This window comes from Carassius carassius, chromosome 38 (genome assembly GCF_963082965.1).
Source record: "Carassius carassius chromosome 38, fCarCar2.1, whole genome shotgun sequence".
In the NCBI taxonomy this organism is placed as follows: Eukaryota; Metazoa; Chordata; class Actinopteri; order Cypriniformes; family Cyprinidae; genus Carassius; species Carassius carassius.
Window position 1 is genome coordinate 15295976 of NC_081792.1, and position 24856 is coordinate 15320831.

A 24856-nucleotide genomic window follows, 5' to 3' on the forward strand; every position below is an offset into this window, starting at 1 on the left:
CTAGTAAAGAACCTTTATTTTTAAGTGTTGTTCTATTATTTAATGGAATATTGTATGTTTGGACACTTTTTGTTTGACATTTACAGTTAATGTTGAGCTGTAATTATAATAATAATTTAATTTCTCATATCCCAGCTTATTGTAGAGAGACAACTACTGTATGAGTAAACCATAAATTGATCTGGATATTAAGTTTGCAGTGGATGTCAAAACTCAAATGTTAACAATTTCACCGCAAAAGATGATGCAAAATAACGTGTACAACGCTATTCAAACAATTAAGATAGTACATTGATTCATAGTACATTGATTGACTATTTATCTACAGAAAGTTCAGTCTTCAGTGATTTGTGCTCAATTCCCAAGCAAATCTGATATATCCTTATGTGATAACTCCATGATTTTGTGTATTCAAGGCAAGCATGTTCTGTGCACCACTTTTCTGATTTAGCACTGTCAGTGTTATCTCTTGACAAGCACGTTCTATCTCTCTCTTAACCATTGACAGTCCTAGTAGAGCTATGAATAGACATTCAGATCAGACATTTGCCTTTTGCTTTGTTAATACAGGGTCAAAAAGGCACCTTAAACTGTTTGAATCAGTATCAAGTGCTGAGAATAAAGAAAATTTTATTTTAGATCAGATATTAGAAGATAGGTAGGCCATATTTTTGATCAAAGACTGAATTGTTTTTGTTTGTTTGTTTTCTTTTTTTTTTTTGACATGCAAACATAAAATTCTTTCATTCTGCTGTAATTGTCTTTCTTTTCACATTGAGCAGTTATTCTCATCATGTGGTCCAACTTGTCAAGAGGGGAATTCGTAATTATTGACAATTGTTTATTTGCATTATTTGCATTGTTTTAGCATTTAATTCACTAAAGAAATAGTGTAAAATAGGTATTGGCATTATCAACATGCTCTTAAACTTAGTGCAGAATGCCACGTGGCACCATTCCTTATCTTGTGGTTTAGTTTTGAGTTCTTGAAAGTTCTTTACAGCACCATCCCAGCCTAAATTCAATTACTCAAATTTAAAAAAAAAAAAGATCTGTGAAAGTTTCTGTTCCATTTGGAGTAATAGGCATCCCATAATGTCCCGTCAGCCGTTGACCTCAGCGTAACCTCACAACAACTAAATATAAGGTTTGGTGCACACCTCTCTCTTTAGATGTGCGAGGCGGCTTTTCTTTTTTTTCTTTTTTTTTTGTTTTGCAGTTTTCTTAAGGCCTGTTGCAGAAGTCCCAGCAGGCTTTGGTTATTTCATGATAGTGTTAGTATTGATAGTAACTTTGGGCGCTGGGGGCTCCATAAGACAGCTTGGGTCATGTACAGCTGTTTTGTGACACACATTAAGGATTGATAGAGCCCATTTATTTTGGTGTAATTACCACTTCCCATACTTTTTACGACTAGTCTGGATGCAGCAGAGACTATGTGTGCACAAGGCATTTTTTCAAGATCAATAAGCTGGCAGAACACGGCTAAGTGAAACAAAGTACAAAGAAATGGTTGTTGTTGTTGTTTTTAATAGCCATAAATATATTTTCATATATTAAATATATTTTAAAATGTATTTAAGTTAAAAAATATTTCTTAAAAATTAGAGCTCTCTGCAATGCTCTTTAAATTTATTTAAAATGTATTTATTACATAATACTAAATAATTATATATATATATATATACACACACATACATACATACATACATACATACATATTTATAATAAATATTATTACATATATATATATATATATATATATATATATATATATATATATATATATATATATATATATATATATATTCCAAGTTCTTGGAAATTCTTTTTAAAAGAGATTAAAAATGTATTTATAGCTCACAATATATTTTTTAAAGAGATTAAAATTAATTTAGAATTTATGTATTACATTTAAATACTGTACATATATTGTAGTATCATCCTGTTTTGTTTAACACCTGCTCTTTACATGTATTGCTAGTGTAACAGTTTCTATACAGGAATTAATAAGTACTTGCTTAACTTCCTGATTTCAGTATCTCCTCCAGTGGATTCTAATCCTGTGTTAATCCTGTGTTATCTGTTTCATTTGGTGCGATGTATAAAGCTTCCATACATGCTGTCGGCACTGCGAGTAGGGAAATTGAGAGATAAAGTGATGTGTGTGTAAATAAACAGGCCAGACTTGTGTTGCTCAGCTGCGACGAGGTCATTGACTCCATCTGAAATATACCCAGGTTCTCTGCGCTCTTGTATTATGTTTGCTTCAGGCTATGTTTGAATGTGTGTGCAAGTCTCTCTGATCCGAGCACCCACTGGCACATGTGTCCATTGGCTGATGTGTATTTACTTGTATGTGTTTGCTTGTTTCGCCTCTCAGGGGAGGCAGATCTCAGCTGCGGGGGATTCTGGGTATGTATACTGAAAGGAGGTCACAGACATTCATATGAGTTTGTGAGTGGGAGTATAGACTAAAAACACACAGATATTTTACAGATGTTGGAAAATTGAGGGAAATGGCTTTATGTTTTGTTCATTTGTTCAAAACATTTGTTCCTTTAAGCTGTCCTTACATTGCAGAAACGCTCTGAGACAGACAATAAATTTCCAGCAGGACCATGAACCATGCTTAGCTTCAAACTATGGGGTGCTTTGGCTTTTCATACATGTTGATGTTGACTCAGAGTCTCCGTTGAGTCTCTCCTATGGCTCAGGGTTCTGAGGAGCTACTTGAGATATACTGGCAAGTGAATGCAGACAGTGTGTCACTTTATATCTCATGGAGAAAATGTCCCTGTGCACATCCTTTTTTGCATGGGCCATTTATGTGGCTTCGTAAGAACTAACCAGATCAGACAGGTGTTGTGTCAGACTTCTTTGGCCTATGACCTAGCCACATTAATGTTGCTAAAACTTAAAACTTAAATTTTATGCATTTAAATTTGATGTTCTCTCAAGTGTTGTCTTTAAAAACCCTCTTAATAACACTACGCTGTTTTGTCAACTTGAATTTTCTGACTGGATCTTAAAAGAGGGACCATATCTGCTGTGTTTTAGCATCCCTTCACTGGCTTCACGTTAAATTCAGAGTTTAAATTTAATATCCTCATAATTTTAAATAAGGCATTGTTTGGCCATGCACTGAGGTACTGTATACTAGTGATCTCCTTGTGCCATATTGTCATCCCCATCCCCCCCAATCCCCTCCACCACTAACATCCCGAACACACAACACAAACAAGTGCAAGTAACAATAATACTGTAAGTGTAGTAATTAATAAATGTAAAAAGACGGAAAAGAACAGAATAAGCAAAAATAAACAAACAAATAAATACAAATTGTTAATACTCTTCTATATCTTCAAATGACAGATCAATATAGTATGAATATATTTCAAGGTTTCCATGCTTTCTAAAATGTTTTTAAAGACCCTTTTAATGAAAAACAAAATTTTCCAGTCTTAAACACAAAATGTATTTTATCCATCTTTCATATGAAAGAGGGGACTCATATAAGCCTCCTAGCTAGCAGTGTGGTGAAAGCAAATACCTCTTGTGTTGTTGAAGGCAAATTTGGCTTAAAAGGAATTCCAAACAGAGTTGTAAAAGCGTTTGGAGTAGCTGATATGTTAAAGTTTTTTTTCAAAAGTATCAAATATTCTAGACCAAAACTACAACCCGAATTCCGGAAAAGTTGGGACGTTTTTTAAATTTTAATAAAATGAAAACCAAAAGACTTTCAAATCACATGAGCCAATATTTTATTCACAATAGAACATAGATAACATAGCAAATGTTTAAACTGAGAAAGTTTACAATTTTATGCACAAAATGAGCTCATTTCAATTTTGATTTCTGCTACAGGTCTCAAAATAGTTGGGACAGGGCATGTTTACCATGGTGTAGCATCTCCTTTTCTTTTCAAAACAGTTTGAAGACGTCTGGGCATTGAGGCTATGAGTTGCTGGAGTTTTGTTGTTGGAATTTGGTCCCATTCTTGCCTTATATAGATTTCCAGCTGCTGAAGAGTTCGTGGTCGTCTTTGACGTATTTTTCGTGTAATAATGCGCCAAATGTTCTCTATAGGTGAAAGATCTGGACTGCAGGCAGGCCAGGTTAGCACCCGGACTCTTCTACGACGAAGCCATGCTGTTGTTATAGCTCCAGTATGTGGTTTTGCATTGTCCTGCTGAAATAAACAAGGCCTTCCCTGAAATAGACGTTGTTTGGAGGGAAGCATATGTTGCTCTAAAACCTTTATATACCTTTCAGCATTCACAGAGCCTTCCAAAACATGAAAGCTGCCCATACCGTATGCACTTATGCACCCCCATACCATCAGAGATGCTGGCTTTTGAACTGAACGCTGATAACATGCTGGAAGGTCTCCCTCCTCTTTAGCCCGGAGGACACGGCGTCCGTGATTTCCAACAAGAATGTCAAATTTGGACTCGTCTGACCATAAAACACTATTCTACTTTGAAATAGTCCATTTTAAATGAGCCTTGGCCCACAGGACACGACGGCGCTTCTGGACCATGTTCACATATCGCTTCCTTTTTGCATGATAGAGCTTTAGTTGGCATCTGCTGATGGCACGGCGGATTGTGTTTACCGACAGTGGTTTCTGAAAGTATTCCTGGGCCCATTTAGTAATGTCATTGACACAATCATGCCGATGAGTGATGCAGTGTCGTCTGAGAGCCCGAAGACCACGGGCATCCAATAAAGGTCTCCGGCCTTGTCCCTTACGCACAGAGATTTCTCCAGTTTCTCTGAATCTTTTGATGATGTTATGCACTGTAGATGATGAGATTTGCAAAGCCTTTGCAATTTGACGTTGAGGAACATTGTTTTTAAAGTTTTCCACAACTTTTTTACGCAGTCTTTCACAGATTGGAGAGCCTCTGCCCATCTTTACTTCTGAGAGACTCTGCTTCTCTAAGACAAAGCTTTTATAGCTAATCATGTTACAGACCTGATATCAATTAACTTAATTAATCACTAGATGTTCTCCCAGCTGAATCTTTTCAAAACTGCTTGCTTTTTTAGCCATTTGTTGCCCCCGTGCCAACTTTTTTGAGACCTGTAGCAGGCATTAAATTTTAAATGAGCTAATTAAGTGGATAAAAGTTTAAAATTTCTCAGTTTTAAACATTTGCTACGTTATCTATGTTCTATTGTGAATAAAATATTGGCTCATGTGATTTGAAATTCCTTTAGTTTTCATTTTATTAAAATTAAAAAAATGTCCCAACTTTTCCGGAATTCGGGTTGTAGTATTAACAATAATATATATATATATATATATATATATATATATATATATATATTAGGGGTGTAACGGTACGTGTATTCGTACCGGACCGTTTCGGTACAGGGCTTTCGTTACGGTGCACATGTGAACCGAATGACTGAATGCAATATTTTGTGTGCGGAACATAGGTACATTTTCATGTTTCCAAACGAACATATTAACTGGCGGAAGTCTCCGCGTTCAGCGCAAATCCCGCCCTGCAAACGCAGCTCCTGTCGGCATTTAAACAGACCTTTGTTCTTAATTCCGAAACTTGTTTCTTAATTCTGAAACTGTTGATGCTGCACTTTACACTTTGGAAAAGTGATCTATATTTTTTAAATATGAGCAGGCCTACAAGCTGGGATTGGTAATGCTGCACTGTAATCATAGTTATTTATTTATATTTTTCATTATATTTTATTATATGATATTGTTTGAGACTGAGAGTATTTCATTTAGTGGAGAACTTTGTAGCAGTATTTTATTTCTTATTCTTTTTTAATTTTATATATATATATTATTAAAAAGTGTTTTAAAAAAAGTGTAAACAAATTGTTAAAAAAAGTTTATAGTAATAAACAACCTGCAGTTTAATGTTTGCATTCTTTCCCTTACTGTACTGAAAATGAACCGAGCCGTGACTTTAAAACCGAGGTACGCACCGAACCGTGATTTTTGCGTACCGTTACACCCCTAATATATATACAGTACAGACCAAAAGTTTGGACACACCTTCTCATTCAAAGATTTTTTCTTTATTTTCATGACTATGAAATTGTAGATTCACACTGAAGGCATCAAAACTATGAATTAACACATGTGGAATTATATATGGAATTATATACATAAAAAAAGTGTGAAACAACTGAAAATATGTCATATTCTAGGTTCTTCAAAGTAGCCATCTTTTGCTTTGATTACTGCTTTGCACACTCTTGGCATTCTCTTGATGAGCTTCAAGAGGTAGTCACCTGAAATGGTCTTCCAACAGTCTTGAAGGAGTTCCCCGAGAGATGCTTAGCACTTGTTGGCCCTTTTGCCTTCTGTCTGCGGTCCAGCTCACCCCTAAACCATCTCAATTGGGTTCAGGTCCGGTTACTGTGGATGCCAGGTCATCTGGCGCAGCACCCCATCACTCTCCTTCTTGGTCAAATAGCCCTTGATGCCTTCAGTGTGACTCTACAATTTTCATAGTCATGAAAATAAAGAAAACTCTTTGAATGAGAAGGTGTGTCCAAACTTTTGGTCTGTACTGTATATATATATATATATATATATATATATATATATATATATATATATATAAAGAGTGTCTACCAGTCTGGTCAGGGGAAATGACAGCAGGCAACATTTGGTGAAAGCGGAGGGCAAGGATCTTAGATAAAAATTTTAAATCCACATTTAACAAAGAAATTGGCCTGTAGCTAGCAGTGGATCTTTATCTTGAAATTGACTTGGTGATTGGAAACCGACCTGAAAGAAATGCCTCATTATATTCTCTTTGTAGAATTGGGGATATAACAGTAGAGAAAGTCTTATAAAATGTAAAGGTTATGCCATCAGGGCCAGGAAATTTACCATTCTGAAGTGAATGAATTGTTCCTGTACTTCCGTGGTAAACACAGGCCTGCCGAAATCATCATTTACACAAGGGAAAATTTGTTGATCAAAGAGTTTTGAGTCACATCATATTTTTTGTTGCATTCTGAGGAATAAAGATCTGAGTAATATGTTGAAAAAAAAAATATTAATTTCCTCAGGTCAGAAACTATGTCACCCTTAAGAGATTTAACTTTGGGGATCAGTGTAGCTGTGCGGACAGTTCGAGATTGAACTGCAAGTAATTTGCCAGCTTTTTCACAAAATTCAAAGAAATGCTGCTTGGCAATCAGCAGCTGCTTTTCAACTTTATGAGTTAGAAGTAAATTCTAAAAATTCTAAATAAAGATGTTTTTGTAAATCGTGGGTGAAGGGGTCAGAGAATATTGGAGGTGTAGTTTAGAAAGTTGTGAAAGAAGTGAGGGAAAAAAAAGAAGACTTTGCTAGTCAGAAACCTGGATCTCCAGGGATCTGTCAGGCCAGTCTGTTTAGTATAAGATTCTAAAATTCTGTCAGAGTTCAACAACGTGGAATTTTTTGAAGGAGAATAACTATTGCAAGAACCTGATCCATATGATGTAAACAAAGAGATAAAGACAAAAGAGGGAGGGGAAAAATGAAAACCGAGGTTTCAAACCAAGTCCGTTGCCCCTAATACCCACCCTAATCTCATCTTAAACAAACAACCAGTGACTTGTGTACCTCCCTGGATACCTTACTTCCTTCTCCACTCCTATTTAAACTGCAAACCTTATATTACCCAAATATCATAATATGTGAAATAATATACATTAATGTATTTTTAACAGCCCATCGAATGAAACTTGTTCAGTCACAAATATGGTATAAAATGACTATTCAATTTCTAATGCAGCTCAAAGACATTAGAGCCCGTTTTGGTGGGTGCAAACAACATCAGCTAAACAAGACAGCAGGAAAGGGCATTGCAGAACAGATACAGCTCCCAATTTACATTGCTCCTATAATAAAGGTGTCATCCAGCATAAGATTGTGCCGCTTCTTACTTTAATTTTCAAGTGGCAAAAATGTCAGTCACATCAGATTTTGAGAACCGGCGTGCTGAGAATCCAGATATTGAGCCCACTGCTCCATTACTTCAGGACTGTAATCTTCATAGATGGTGATAGGTTTCCCTTGATACTGTAGTTTGGCTCGTTTTTTATGTGCCTTGCGAATTATTTTTCTTGTAGCTGGTAACGATGAAAGTGGCCCACAACTGCTCTTTCATCTCTCCCCTGGTTTAGGTTTAGCAGTGAGGAATCTATGTGCCTGGTCCATCTCTGGGGGGAGGATAGTATTCAATCACCAAAACCTTCAAAAAGCAACTCAGAGAAAAATGGTGTTAGCCTCTATTGACACTCTATTGACTCTCCAATGATCCTTATGCTGTTCCGTCTACTCCTCACTTCCAAATCAGCGGTCTTGGCTTTGAGATTTGCGTTGCCTTCTCTCTTAGATGTTTTAGTTGCCATTTTAGACGAACACTGTTATTCAAAAGTCTCCTTGTTATTTTTTGCAGTTTGTCAGAAAAAAGTTGGTGGGTAGTTGAAGAAATAAGTGAAACTGAACTTGGAAGAGTGACAAACGCATCTACTTTGCGCTGCTCACTGGAAGCGCCAACATTGGATATATTTAAGTCTGTTCATGAATCCTGTTTTTATTCTTTAGCTTTTGGATGTTTGTAATTGTTGTTTTTAATTGTGTACACCTGCTTGTGCACACTCTACAGCACTTTGGATCAATCTATATTGTGTTTAAATGTGCTTTATAAAGAAATGTTGTTGTATTTGCTTAATGCAAAATGCCTTATTCAGCCAATAAATTCATTGAAGAACCACAGTCTTTTTCAGCAAATGTTCAATTAGTAATACAGTGGCATGGAAAAAATTTTGCTCAGAAAATGCTACATTTCACAAATAACTACAAAAATGTTTGTAAAAGTGTTCGCTCAGAAATGGTACAGTTCATAAATAATTACAAACAAACAACAAGTAACACATTATTTTAAATGTTACATTTTGAAGTAAAAAAGTAGTAGTTAAATTATTACTTTCTTGTAAGTACAAAGTATTCAAAGTATTGCTGCGAACTCAGAAACCTTTAACATTTCAGCAGTATTGTTCAGTTTAGAAATTATTTATTCAGACAACTGTGTTTGACTAGTTGGGACAGAATTTTGACAGAATTTTTTTTTATCTACAGTGCAGTTATGTCTGAACTTAACTGTTTGTAATAATTGTGCCTATATCTTTGTTTGCTATTGTGCACAGGATGACACCACAATAAGGAATTTATCTGCAACATGCAGTGATAAATTTGTAACACTTTCAAATGCAGTGCAATAATAAATGTTAGGCTCATAATATGCAGACGGCATCTTATTGTTCTGTGTTGAAAAAATCCCTCGAAGAGCTTTCAAACTGAATGATTTGTGTTTACACATAATCTTCCCAGCCAATGTGGGCTATAAGATTGCTTCAGACAACTCCGCATTCGGTCTTTGTACCATTCACGCTTCATTTCCCAGCACATTTGTTTGAAATATGTCATGTGAGCAAAATTAATGTCAGCCCAGAGGGAGTACATGTCGAGAGTTATCTTATGATTCCACAGAGCTTAAAAAAAGGCTTTTGGCTGCATTTTAAGCTGTGAGAAGTTTGTGCATACTGTTTTAAATGCAGGGCTAGAATTCAGATTGGTGATTTAAAGATGAGAAGTTAAATTCTGACTGTCGGCCCTGAAAGATATAGCTATTAAACATAAATGCATGATAACAGCTGGTTCATATTCCCTTTGATGGAGCATGTTGTAGGGAGATGTGTTGCTGATTTTAATTTCTGATAAGAATCAATAAGAGAAGCCTCTGAATGCATTATTGAAACACACATAGTTGGTTTTAATGAGGGGAAAAAAAACTTTCTTGTGTATGATTTGTGTTAGTTCAAATGAAACAGGTACGTCTGACTTAGAAATATATGACCCAAGAACAGAATATTTCAGCCACAATTACATCCGGTCACAATGTGACATATATTTGCATAACTTCTGCTGTGGTACTTTGTATATACAGTACATATATATATGTGTGCATGATGCTTAATCTATGTGTGTTTACACAGTATTACGATAAATATATTATAATATTTAATATAATTGTAATGTGTGGAAATATAATTTCAATATTGTATGGAATTTTATTAGTTAAATAGTATATATTTACACAAAATATATACTTTTTCAAAATGATCAATCTTTGGGAATTATTCTTATCTTATCAACATTTTTGATGATTAAAAAAAAAAAAGAGTTAGTAATTACTTTTCGTCCTGTGGATTCATACTGATGAAATGCTTTAATTTTTCTTGTTCTGGTTCATTTGTTTGTTTAGTTTTAGCATGGGTAAAACTTTCAACATTTTTTATTGGCAAAAGAGAAAGACGAAGGGACAAAGAATTTGATAAATAGTTTAAATTAAATAGTTTGCCAACTTCAGTAAATATAAGAATTTATAGCATCACTTCCCTGCAGGCTGTGCTGTAATTAAGCCATGTTTGATGGAAACTCTGAATCAGTCTGGTTAGCTGCACTGTTTTGTGCTTTGCCTGTGCAATACATTACAGTTTAATGGGTGCCATTTGAGAATGAGTACCTGTCCACACTAGAGTAATTTCCAATTAGAGCATTTTCTCTCCAGATCTCTGTCGAACCACTCCTCGAACCACCCCCTCTCTCTTGCACTCTATATATTACAAGCCCTATCATGACCAGTATTAATTCCAGGATAGATCACAGGTGCTCGTACATCAGATATGATATCAGGTATTCCTGTCACCACAAGGTGAAAATGAGTCAAAAGAACCTTCACACATCTCTTCCTGTTATCAAGCTCATCAAATACACTGCCCGTCCAAAAACTCTATTATATACTCTAACACTCTAATATTTCATTGAACCGCCTTTAGCTTTGATTACGACACGCATTCACCATGGCATCAATAAGCTTCTGCAATGTCACAACATTTATTCCCATCCAGAGTTGAATAAACTTTTCGCTAAGATCTTGTATTGATGATGGGAGAGTCGGACCTTCGAAGTCTTCTCCAACACTTCCCAAAGATTCTTAATGGGGTTAAGGTCTGACTCTGGACTCTGTGGTGGCCGATCCATGTATGAAAATGATGTCGCATGCTCCTTGAACCACTCTTTCACAATTTGAGCCAATGAATCCTGGCATTGTCATCTTGGAATATGCCCATGCCATCAGGGAAGAAAAAAATGTATTGATATAATAACCTGGTCATTCAGTATTTTCAGGTAGTCAGCTGACCTCATTCTCTGGGCACATAACATAATCATCCATGCAGTAATTATCCAATGGGAGGAGCTTACCTATTTGCTTAGTTAAATCCAGGTGGTGACTTTTTATTTAGAACAGGTAGTGTATTTGTTGTTATCACTGAACCACAACAGATTACAAAAGAGCAATGATTTTAATGTGTAAAGATATTAAATATGGAATTATTACTGCAGAATGTCATGTACTGAAAACTTGTATTTTTATGTGTTTAAAAATCGCAGGCTGCATTTATTATTATTATATATATATTTTTTTTTTATAAACCATCCCTGAGAAATATTATTTGGAATAAAAAGTGACATCTTGCTTTTGAGGTAAGCTATTAATAATAATTAATCATGTTATACTCTCTGTATCAGTTACTATCTATGTCCACATAGAAAAATAAATGGCATATACGCCAAATAAAAAAGTAGCTTGGAGTAAAGTGTGTCAGAGCTGTATTAATTACTCTGAACCCTTTGCCCCACTGCTACATTCCACACTCCTTCATTACCGTGCTTTTAATTAGCACTTTGACTCACCAAATACACTAAAGCATCGATTTTCTTAAAGGTAATCTCTACGTGTGCTACTGTAATGACCTCGAGTCTAGAAAGGCCTGATGGGAGAATGACCAGAGTTGCACTGATTGATGTGACCCACCTCCAACACAATCTCAGGGAAGAAAAAGAGAGAGAGAGAGAGTGAAAAAGAAACAAGAAGCAAGTTAATTTTACTAGTATCAAACTTCTTTAACTTTACTTACCTTAAAGGAATGGTTTACACAAAAATTAACATTTGCTTAGAGTTTACTCACACTAAAGCCATCCAACATGTAGATGTTTGTTTTCACCTGCTGGAAAGTCTATTTGTTCATCAGAACAGATTTGAAGAAATTTAGCAATACAGTACATCACTTGCTAGCTACAATGAATGGGTGCCGTCAGAATGAGAGTCCAAACAGCTGATAAAAGCATCACAATAATCCACAACATGACTCCATTAGTTAACATCTTGTTAACATCTGTTTGTGATAAGCTAATTCATTATTAAGATGTTTTTAACTTCAAACTGTTGCTTCCAGCTAAAATAAGAGTCATCTATTCATAATACTGTTTTCTCCAGTGAAAAAAAAAAGTAATCTTGTCTGAATCAGGAGAGAAGTGTGCACAGATCAAGCACCATTCACAAGCAAAAACAGTTATAAACAAACATGTGGGCAGATTTTGATATGAGAGGAAAACAGTCAATCGACTTTTCTCTGGAGGAAGTGTTATTATGGATTATGGACTGGTATTTTGGCCAGAAGCGATGATTTAAAGTTGCAAGCATGCATCTTTTTTGGACATAAACATAAAAGTTCTTCAAAATACCTTTTTTGGGGGGGTGAAAAATCCCTTTAACTCCCAAAAACTCTGTCATGAATCAAACAGATGTACTTCTGCCCATTCTCTCTCTCTCTCTCTCTCTCTCTCTCTCTCTTTCTCTCTCTCAAACACACACATACACACACTCACACAGGTAATGGAGTAGTGATTACCTGTAGCTAACAGAAACATGGTGTGAATGAGTTTAGCCTTGGCAGCAGGGCTGGAAAGGCCATTTGTCCTCTAAGAAATTCAGCGTTATGCTAGCTCACAGTCCAGAGGCATCATTACCCCACATTCATTCTGAGCACAGATGGTGCCAGTGCAGGATGGTTTAATGTCCACCTGTCTGATGGCAGTGCAAAAAACTGCCTCTCTGGCCTCACTCTTGATCTCTCACCGTCACACACATACAGCTTAAACCAGCAAGCACACCCGCACACACATACTTCTGATGCCACAGGATGTCAAAAGCATTAAATCCCAATGAAAGACTCCTTGCGGTAGGTAAACCTATTATTAGCTTCCATTAGACTCACCTCAAGTCATTACAGTCAAACTCAGTGAGATACCGTGCAAGAAAATAGACTTTTCTGTGTCACATAATTTGTGATTTGAGCCAGCGAGGTGCACATAAAACAGATATACTTAACAGCTTTTTATTGTCACTGGATAAATGTGCTCTCTAAATGTTCTTTGCAGTCTGATTCATCTCTGAGCAAGTCCAAGATTAATAACAGAAGCGGTTATGTGAAAGGAGAGTTTTGAAGGCCAGTTGTTTAGATCCAAGATACTAAAATGTGCTAACACATTAAACATGAAAAATCAGTACAGATCAGTACAAAAAGAGCTTGTTCTGGACCGAGTTCTGGAAGATGTTTCGCTGTTCCTGCTTGAACTTTATCCCTAAAACTAGAGGACACTCATTGGTTCATGGGAAATTTGATTCAGGAACACATCCTTTAAGTTCTTTGATGGGTGGTGTTTATGCTGATTCTCAGTTTGTTTTTAAGGCTTGTTATAACTCCATAAATTCTCCATCTGCTCACAAATGCTTGTAGCTGAGAAGAAGCTGAAACATTGAATTACCTCCGGGAGGTGAATGTTTTGTTTCAGGATATCACTTCACATTTGAATGGTCGTTTCTTTGTGAACGTCAGAGTGGTCTACAATTTTTCATTTTGTGTGTCAGCTCGTTTTCTGAACAGTCATAAACCGAGATGAAAATTTTCTTCTAATGGTTTGCTGGGCCAGTATCGGATCAATGAACTAAAGCATGGGTTTTAAAGCTTCCAGTATAGGGCAGAGTCATAAAGAACCTATTCTTCATGACAAGCCATTCCCATCTACATGGAAATACACGTTCCACAATAATGACGATTATCGAATTTCTGCTGTATTAAACATTCACCTCCTAAAAAAACAGCATCGGAAGCTATGATTCACTAGTCTGACTGAACGAGTATGAGAATGTTATCCAGAAAATAGCCTTAGAAACCATATATGAAGGAATTCTGAGATAGTAAAATAGTCAATAAGACATTTAAAGCAGTTAACAGAGGTTAAATAGAATCCTGAGGGATTTGTGAAGGCGTTTTGTGGTTTCAGATTCTCCAGTGAATGCTGAAATATTATCAAGCTTATTGAGAGCACTCAAGTAATAGGTCCAGAGTGAGCTGTCATGAATGGCAGAGAGTGTTTTGAGTCTAATCCTGTCAGTTTGATGGGGTTGATGTTTTAATGCAAGGTTAAAACGAGATATACGTGTTGCCAAACATGCTTAAAAAAATGGATGCCTCCTGCTCAAACGTGAATACTGATGACAGCTCAGCAATGGCAATCATGTTCACTGCTGACCTAGCACTGTTAGTTTTCCATTGCTCACTCAAACCCTGAAACAGGAGCTTGAAAAAAGATTTGAAGTGCAGAGAGATCAAGCATGAGAACACTTTCATTTCCTCTCTTATGTACACCTTGTATATACTTCATAAAAAGTAAATAAAAAATTCCAATATCACCCGATATAAAAAATCTAATATTGGCTAATCATGTATATATATATAATTATCGACTGATACTGATAATTACATTTCAGAAAAAAAAAAAAAAAAACTCCTAATCAGCCTGCAATTTTCATGCAAAACGTGCAAAGCAGTTCCTTGAAGCTAAAAACACTGAAATAATGAAATGGCCAGCCCAGAGTCCTGATATTAACCCAATTGAAAAAATCTGGAAAATCCTTGGCAACAAAGTTATAGCTAAGAAACCCAATACAGTAACCACACTATAGAATGGAAGAAGAGTGGACCAAAATCACACCATGTAGTGTGAGAAACTAGTGTTGTCCAGCAGCCACAGATGTACTGAAGTCATTCAGAACATTAACATTTCCTCTACATTGGCCTCTACATTTCCTACTAATTCCTGACAGCTGTAACCCTCCAAAATGTTTATTTCATGCTACAGTGGCTATTGTGTGTGTGTGTGTGTGTGTGTGTGTGTGTGTGTGTGTGTGTGTGTGTGTGTGTGTGTGTGTGTGTGTGTGTTTATATATATACTACACTAATATAGATCTAGTATTGATCTAAAACATATATAAATCACCAAATAATATAAATTGGTCAAAATTGGCTGGTATGTAACTAATATTGACCAATAATTATATATTCAACAATCTCTAATGTCAGCAGATATACAGTATATCTGCCAGCTTCCACAAATACCAATAAATAAATAAAAACACTTCCAATGTCAACATGAATGTAATCTATCAGCCGGTAACCAATGGGGTACTGATAAACTGTACATCCTAAAAAGCCATGTTGACTCTCAGAATGGTTACAATGGTGGGGAACGGGGCATCTCCTCCTCTTTCTTCTTGTTCATATGCTTTCACTCCAATCAGAATGGAACAATTTCTCTTGTATATCCTTGCATGAGCTCTGGTGTAATTGAGGGATGTGGGAGCGGATGGGTGGACAGCTGTCAAGGGAAGATAAAGAGGGTTTCCGCAGGTGTTGGGGAAAGGGGAGCATCTGATGAAGGGCCTCGCTGCAGCAACCTCACTGGCTGAATTACCTGGCCGCTTTATAATTGTGCGAGAGGGGTGCTTCCAGCAGCTCTGTCATTACTCAACCGGCCCGGCCCGACCCGGCCCAGCGAGGGAGCTGCCTGCCTCCTTCCCTTCCTCATGCTCTTTTCCTGTCCTGCACTTCTGTCCTCCTCTGTTCCCTTGTTCTTTCCTATCTTGGGATTGGTGTGGAGCCCTGAGCCCACTGTTTGAGGGGGAAACAATTACCTCTCATCAATCCTCCAGCACTCCTCGGAGTGCTCTCTATTGTTATGGTGACCCACTAGTAGCTTTTTGCGCATTCTGATCTTTTCCCTTTCTTTTCTCCTCTTTTTGTCACAATGGGGTCCACTTTGCTGCAGTGCATATGGTGTAGCTTCAGATATCCTGTAAAGTGCGTGTGTTAAAATGGCAGGAAGCACAATAATGACTGTGAGGACTTCATAACTGCACTGTCACAAGGCCTTTTATCTAGAACGAGTCTTGCCTATTTAGTCACATCAATGTCATACAGTACTATATGTCTCCACTTTGTCCAAACCCACGACAGCACCCTCACCTTCCTGTACTCCCCATAAAAGCCTTTGCTCACATCAGCCCAGGGTAAAAGGCTTGTCATTTGATAAGATAATCAACATGCTTCAAGGGCAATTTGCAACGCAGAGAAAAGAAAGAATACATGGTAATTACACAGAAAGCAGTAAGAGTCTGTAGAAGAGCCTATAATTGTCTCTTTAGAGGCTTTTTACAAGGGCCATTTGCTCTAATGCTTTTTTAACTGATGACTTTGGAAGTTAATCTAATTAAGGAGCTGCGGCTTCGGGTATTTTTTTATTATTGCTTTTTTACCCTTACAGACTTAATTAAATGGATCTAAACAAACACAGACACACACACCAAAACAAATTTAAAATAATAATAATTTAATTTAATTTAAAATTAATTAAAATTACAATTAAAAACACCTTTTCTTAGTGCAGAAAATGATCATGATTGTGGAAAATTCAGTGTTCTGATTGTTTTGATCATTGCAAAGAAGCTGAATCTCATTGATGATTAATGAGGGATGCTCATCAAAGGGTAAAAAGCAGAAAAGCATAAGGTTTCTGAACAGAATAAATGAATTCAGTTGTTTATACAAGCAGAGTGAGATGCTTGTATAGGTTAATCGATTTCATTATTTATTTATTTTTAATGTGATATTGTTATGAGGTAGGGACAATTAAATATTTAGCTGAGCTTGAGCTCCTTACTTGTAGCTTCGATCGAAGTCAAGATAATATTGTTTTTGTGTATATTTTCATTTTTGTACAAAAGTTAGGAAATGTGGTTAGTGTGAGATCAATTAATAATTACTCGTAATTAATCCCTGCAAATCATAATGAATCTGTGCTGTAAAGCGAGCTGAACCCCTTTTTACTTATACACCATCCACATGAGTTTGACTTCTTTTGCATTTCCTCTTTAAAAGGCTTTTGCGAAATCTGGTTGGTCTCCCACTGTTGACCTCATGAATGTCTGCTTGTCACTGATGTGTTTGTATCTCAGGTGTGCGTTACCGAAATGGGTATTTCTGATGCATGCCACTGATGCCAATATGGTGAAATACATGCATCTTTATTGTGTGTCGAAGGTGAAGGAGTATCTCATATGTGCCACTCATGTACATGTGTCTGTTTATGTGTTCACAGAGGGAGGAACATGTGAGGTCATCGCAGCACACCGATGTTGCAACAAAAACCGCATTGAGGAGCGTTCCCAGACAGTCAAGTGCTCATGTTTACCAGGAAAAGTGGCCGGCACAACACGGAACAAACCCTCCTGTGTAGACGGTAGGAATCCAGATCTAACTTCACAGCATTATCACAATCTAAATTATCACCTTACCTAAAATATACCACCACCTTTTAAGTGCAAAATCATGTTTAGACACCTTTTTCATGATCGGATGTAATACATTATTTAGGGAAATGTCTGAAAAAATAAAAAGCTTTCTCCTATAAAAACAAATCTCATAATGTGCATCAAATTGCAATTTATTTGACATTTAGGTTTGAGTAAAATGGACTAGAATAAATAGGACTTTATAAAATAGACCAAATATAAAGGACATTTTCTTAAAAAGAAAATAACTGACGAAAAAAAGTGAACACTGACACAAATTGCATAAATCACAAACTTGTTGTCTCTTTTTCTTTTTTAAGCTGGAGCAGGTGTATAAAGTGCTTTGACAAGTCCTGCTTGAGCCATTCGAATATGAAAAAAGGAATGCCCATTATAAGTTTAGACAAGCATAATTTGGAATTACAGACTTTTAAAGCTTTTCTCAGATGACATTTCGCTTCAGCTGTCACCTTGACGTGATTTTAGAGGATTTATTCAAATCTGATGCAAATGCCAAGGGGCCCATATGACCTCTCCACTAAATCAAGATAACCCTGTGCTAACACATAAATAAACAAATATTTAAAAGAAATATATGTACATAAACTTTGTGTGTGTGTGTGTGTCACGATTAGAGTTCAACCTAATCTTTAAGCCAGAGGATCAAGATGTCCATGGCAGATGCAAGATTTACAAACATGTATATATGTATGTATATATGTATATATCTCACCTGCTCATATATATATATATATATATATATATATATATATATATATATATATATATATATATATATATATATATATATATATACAAATATACATATACATACATATATATATATTAGTAACATATTCAAAAGTGACAGTAAGTTAGTATTCCACTTGAGTTCCCTTCCACCAGAAGAATACAAAATTCTAAACTTTGAAAGGTCACTTTTTTATGCTACATCACTTTCAGCATTCCTCAGAAGTATATTTCAAGCTTTCCACTATTTGTCTTTTGAATACTTTCAATACGGTGATTTCACCTCCCTGTTCCACAACAGATCGTACTGAATGCCAAGCTCTAGGATTTACGGTGCACTAGAGCTGGAGCCGTGTGTCTCTTCACAGCATACTGATGTGATCTGTGTAATAGCATAAAGAAAGTTTCACACTTTATGCCTCCATGCAAGTGTCCTGCAGGGAGGGCCAAGTCTCGCACATCTGCTATTGTATCGTTCAAGCCAGGCAGCTTGTTATGTGGATGAGATAAAAATGGAGTTGACAGATCACTAGGCAGTGATGTGTGAGGGGTTGACTGTCTGGATGCAGTCTTCATCTACATATGGTTGCACATACACTGCATTAAAAAATGCATGTCCTTTGTGTGTGTCAAGGGTAGGTATGGCTGTGATGGTATCTTAATCAAAGATGGTATCTTTGGTACAGATTTTGGTGCAGCACAGTACTGGATGCTCATAGTTCAGATCAATACACCAGTCCAACAATGCAAGCCAAGTCACCTTTATTTATATAGCACTTTATACAATACAGATAGTTTGAAAGCAGCTTTACAGTGATAAACAAGAAAATAGTGAATCAGTAATGCAAAAAAATAAATAAAAATAAGTCTGCTGTAAACTGTCATAAAGTTCCCATTCAGATTGAATAGGATATACAGTATACCTACTCAATTGGAGGCCTCTCATTATAAATTTGAATAAGATTGAACTAGCGACTAATTGGTATGTTTCTGAGAAGTTATTGAAATAATGCGGAGTTAGTAGGATTGTATGATATTGCTCTTATACTGTATAGCAGTTCAGTAGAAAAGAAGTTAATATTAAGTATTGCCAGTTAGTTGTCTGTTAATGTGTCAATGAAAATACTTCCAAAAGAAGTCAAGCACAACCAACCCTTACGCATCTTCGAACAACTTGTGGTGTTTCTTTCCTGAATTTTTTTTTGAACAAATCTGTTGAGTAAATGAATGTAATATTCATGAAGACAGTCACTAAGTCTGAATATGGTTACTTCCCTGCTATACAGGGGTGTAGCCATCATTTCAGAAGTGAGACAAATATAATAACTTTTTTTTATCTAGTTGACTAAATATAAATAAATAATTAAATAAATAATAAAAAAAATATATTAGTAGTAATATATTTATCAGTCAAAATGCTTTTGCTTTATATTCAGTTTAGCTACAATGATTGCTGGATGGCTTTGTCCATGTTAGGGATTTCCTGGCACGTCATTAGTTATTATTACTTCCGTGAGTCAGTTTTAGACTTTCTGCATTAGAGCGCACTCTGACTTTGAGTATGAATGAAACAAACACTTAATGAGAGTGTTTAGCGCTCCGTAAAGTTCACATCATTTTGGATACAAATAAAATGTATCCAAAACAGTGTGACTATCTTGTCTCTTTGAATTTAAATATAGATGTATTTACATTGGCCCTTGAAAACCTTTACATGAAAACATTGCTTCAAAAAAGTGTGGGGGACAAACTTATGTTTTACACGTCTCCCATGTATACTATGCTCATGCTACTATATATTAGGCTAAACTGTAAGCGAAAAGTTCCGGATGCCCACTTCTGCTGGTGAGATGCCGAAATACATATCTGATAGACGTATTCTATCCGAGGATTTGTGAATAGCAGTGAATCGATGCAACTGACTCCATAAGTCACATGACAATGACAGCATGGCAGATGTACTGTAGTATATCCTACTATTGATTGTGAAGTACTAACATATCGTCGCACTGGGGCAGTTGTGGCCTAATGGGTTGGAGAGTCAGACTTGTAACCTGAAGGTTGTGGTTTCAATTCTCAGGTCTAGCAGGGATTGTCTCCCCAGGCACTGCAGCAATATGGCTGCCCACTGCTGTGTGTGTGTGTGTGCGTGTGCGTGTGTGTACTTGGATGGGTTAAATGCAGAGCACAAATTCTGAGTATGGGTCACCGTACATGGCCGCATGTCACTTCACTTCACTGCTACCTTGAGTCTTGTTTCGTGATCTGGACTTGTTTCATGGTCTTGTTTTTAAAGCCTGATAGCCAGGATTTCTCTGTTTTTTCCTGAGCTCCTTACTACGCAAATGTTTGGACTGATTTTGTATATGACCTCATGCCTGTCTGACTACGATTGTGTATTATTCCATTTAAACTATTAAACTTCTGCATTTTGATCTTAACCTTCACCTCCCTTGCAGTCTCATGACAATGCTGCACTGATGCTACAACCAATTGCATTATATTCTCTGAACACAAATCTGTGTATCACATCTGGTCTTTGTGTAAACCAACACAGTATAATTATTCATCAGAGTGATACATTTAAACAGTTGCAGAAGAGTTTGTGTGATTGTAAATGCTGATTAATGAATTGTTCTGTATATTCATTGAATCAAGACAATCGAGTGATTATACAGTTGTGGAGGAAGTTCCCACTTCCCTCGTGTGTGCTCTGGCCTGGATATATACTCATCTTCTGCTTGATAATAATACTGTCGTTTTGAGTAATGACTCTGTCCACTGAGCCTGACGGAGACCTGAGGGAGGACCTGCGAGGATGGACTCAAACACACTGCTGCTGTCACTCACGAGAGCGCTTATGCACATAGTCACACCCGACACACACATTTAAAGCACACACACTGTTTGTAACCACCGTTCTCTCTATATTACTCACACACTCCCACAATCTGTGTTTCCCTACTAAAATATATATATATATTTTTTTTTTTTTTGTTTTGTGTTTGTTTGTTTGGATGGATGTAGGAAAAACTGTTTAAAATATTTAATTAGAACAGGCAGGGAAGCCACAAAATAGCTAGTTGTGTTTCACTTGCTAGTTTTAGATACATTTGTGTTGAATCTCTGTAATTTCTTAATGAAAAAAAAGTCTTTAACCAACAAAGCCAAAGTGATGTGGTGGCTGGTTTTATGGAGGTCTTTGGCACTTTTCTCCAGTTAAACAAAACCTTGTCCAGGCTGGGAAACATATTAAACCAACTAAGTCCAGGAAACCAGCTTAAAATTTAAATGTATTAAAATTTTATTTATTTAAAATATCCACTAGTTCAAAAACTTTGGTTTCCTGGTCTTAATGGCTCTGTTGGGCTGGTTTTAGTGGGGGTGGGATGGGAGACCATCTTGAACCAGCTAAGTCCAGCAGACCAGCTTAGGATGGTTAAAGTATTTACACTGAACAAAACACTTTTGTTTTTGCCCCCATTTTTCATTTGCTGAACTCAAAGATCTAAGACATTTTCTATGTACACAAAAGGCCTATTTCTCTTAAATATTGTTCACAAATCTGTCTAAATCTGTGTTAGTGAGCACTTCTCCTTTGCCAAGATAATTCATCCACCTCACAGGTGTATCATATCAAGATGATTAGACAGCATGATTATTGCACAGGTGTGCCTTAGGCTGGCCACATTAAAAGGCCACTCTAAAATGTGCAGTTCTCTTACGAGAGCTCTCTCGTACTGCGTCTTAGCTAAGACGCTACGGGAAAAGTCTCTTTTCACGAAATACTGAAGCAAAGAATTATCCTTAATTTTGTATTTTTGTAAAGCGCATTTGCAGCAGTACACAGCCATAGGCGAGACGGCTCGTTCGCTCATTGGCTTGTTCTGCGGCAACTGCACAGCCTATCGAGCGCGGGCTGATGCAACATCAGACCAATAAGGGCGCTTTGCGCCCTTCTTGCCACTTCCCGCCGAAACAGGTGTGGCCCAACCTATAAAAGGAGCTCGAAAAGGCTGACTCACCTGATTTTTCATCTCTTCAGCGAAGCTCACGCATCGCTGGATCACGGAGGAAGCAAGCGCTGTCTGAGAAAGCATATCAGCAGGTCGAGCCATTCTGAAGCTGCTGGCATCGCCGCCTTCCACTGCCGTTCCTGCTGCGCTATCCGGCGCCTATATCCTTTCAATTCTGTTATATCCAGCTGTTCTTTATGTGTGTGTGTGTTCGCCCTGTGACACACACTCGTAAAAGAGCTCGCGTCTTTTTTAAGATGCCTTCCTGCGGCTCGTCAGAGCCCCACTCAGCGAGGGAGACCGGTACGTCATCTGTGTCTCCTGCCTGGGTGAAGATCATGCAGCGCTCGCGCTCGCTGACGGCGGATGCCCCCACTGCGAGCTGTTGCCATGGTGACTCTGAGGACTCGCCTGGCCTTTCTCTCTGAGCCTGCATTCTCCGCTGCGCTGAGGCGCCGTAAAAGCATCGCTTCCAGCGGATTCCTGAACCGTCTTCAGCTCAACCGAGCTCGCCGGTTCGCCCTGCTTCACCGGCCCCCCCTGCATCGCTTCCCGGTGGGCAGCGCCCGCTGTTTGCTCGTGTTGGCCGCGATGAGTCTCGGCCGCAAGTGGTCTGCACCAGCCCCCCCCCCCCCCCGTTCCCGGCTGGATGGTATTTCCCTTTTCGGATGAGCGTACTTCTCAAAGCCCGCCTCATTTCTTCCTGAGCTTCACGAAGAGGTGGCGAAGGCCGGTGGAACAGGCGATAGCTACGCACCTTTGTCCGCCCTCTGCTGGACGGCGGCAAAAGCGGTGTTGCCATCTAAAGCCTGCTGTGTGACGCTGCGTCGGCGAAGGTCACTTCCGCCGGTGGAACAGGCGATAGCTACGCATCTTTGTCCGCCCTCTGCTGGACGGCGGCAAAAGCGGTGCTGCCATCTAAAGCCTGCTGTGTGACGCTGCGTCGGCACTACACACGATGGCTGCTTCATCGAAGCGCCAGTGTACGAGTTCCGCTGTGGCCGGGCTCTCACCTAAGCGCGCCGCTGTTTAAGTTCCAGAGATTGTGACTGTTTCAGCGTCTTTTGCAATGCACAAGCCTGTACGGTTGCCCGCTTGCCTGCACACAAAAACCATTATCACGGCTACCCAGATATTTCCCGAAATAGGTGTAATTTCTGGTGTCCCGGCCACGGCCGATGGTGCTATAAATGTAGTGACGATGCCCACTGCTCAGTGCCCATCTCCACATATAAGCACAGCCCTGCACACAGGGCTCACGCCCATAAAAGCGACTCAAGTCGATCACACGCACTACATAGTAGACGTGCCCACTCCTCAGTGCCCACAATCACTATGTCACACGCGTCATGTGGTTTCTGTAAAAACAAAACCCGTGCACGTTCGTCCGGCCACGGCCGATGGTGCTATAAATGCAGTGACGATGCCCACTCCTCAGTGCCCATCGCCACATGTAAGCACAGCCCTGCACACAGGGCTCGCGCACATAAGATCGACACAGATCGGTCGAGCGCGCCGCATAGTAAACGTGCCCACTCCCCAGTGCCCACATACACTATGTCACATACGGCGCGTGGCTTCTGTAAAAACGAGGCCCGTGCACGTACGCTCTGCACAGGCAGACAGCGAGTTGAAAGTGGTAAATGTGCACATATGCAGCCCACAGTTACTCGCAGACATATCGAGTCCCACGGGACCTGCGCAGCCTTCCCCCAGTCAGCGTCGGGACGGGGTCGAGGAGGAGCGATCTGCCCGCTGTGATCAGCGCGCTCCCCGCCTCAAATGCGCAGCACACCCGAGTGCCGCCGTTGCCCAGTCAACGGAGCGCGCTTCGCATCCAGCCCTTAGCCATTAATGCAAATGCATGGTCAACGCTTCCAGGGGTTTCAGATTGGGTGCTAGGCATTATATAGAGTGGCTACTCGCTACAGTTCTTTTCGACTCCCTCCGCACTTTTCAGCGCGCGTCGAAACTACGGTCAAAACAGAAGTAGCACACATACTTCGGGCCGAAATATCAAAACTGTTGAGCAAAGGCTAAAGCTCTATACTTGTACAGCAGATACTTTCTGGTGCCCAAGAGAGACGGGGGTCTCAGGCCCATACTGGATCTAAGACAGCTGAACAAGGCATTGATGAATTGCAGTTTCAAAATGCTTACGACCAGGAAACTCCTCGCGCAGATTCGCAGAGGGGACTGGTTCATGTCAATAGATCTGAGGGACGCGTATTTTCAAATACAGATAGCGTCAAACCACAGGCGACATTTGAGATTCGCCTTCGAGGGCCAGGCATACCAGTTTACAGTCCTCTGTGGCTCCTCGTACGTTTACGAGGTGCATGGATGCAGCGCTCGCTCCTCTCAGACTCAGAGGCATGCGAGTGCTGGATTATTTGGACGACTGACTGGTTCTGGCCCGATCACGAGCGGAGCTCGTGGACCACAGGGCCGTTTTACTCGATCACCTCGAGAAGCTAGGCCTCAGTGTCAATTGGGCGAAGAGTTCGC

The 24856-nt window shown here is 38.6% G+C and overlaps 1 protein-coding gene across 4 annotated transcripts in view; it reads left to right on the plus strand.

Annotated features, from left to right (window-relative positions):
• LOC132119402 (chemokine-like protein TAFA-1) overlaps positions 1-24856 on the plus strand; it is a 183274-nt gene that overhangs the window by 133778 nt on the left and 24640 nt on the right. For all 4 annotated transcript variants that reach the window (XR_009426153.1, XR_009426154.1, XM_059529311.1 and 1 more), the window contains exon 3: positions 17390-17530. Coding sequence is in view for 2 of the 4 variants with exons in the window: in XM_059529311.1 (XP_059385294.1) it covers positions 17390-17530 (141 nt within the window). In the remaining 2 variants the exon portion in view is untranslated. The remainder of the gene's footprint in view (positions 1-17389; positions 17531-24856) is intronic.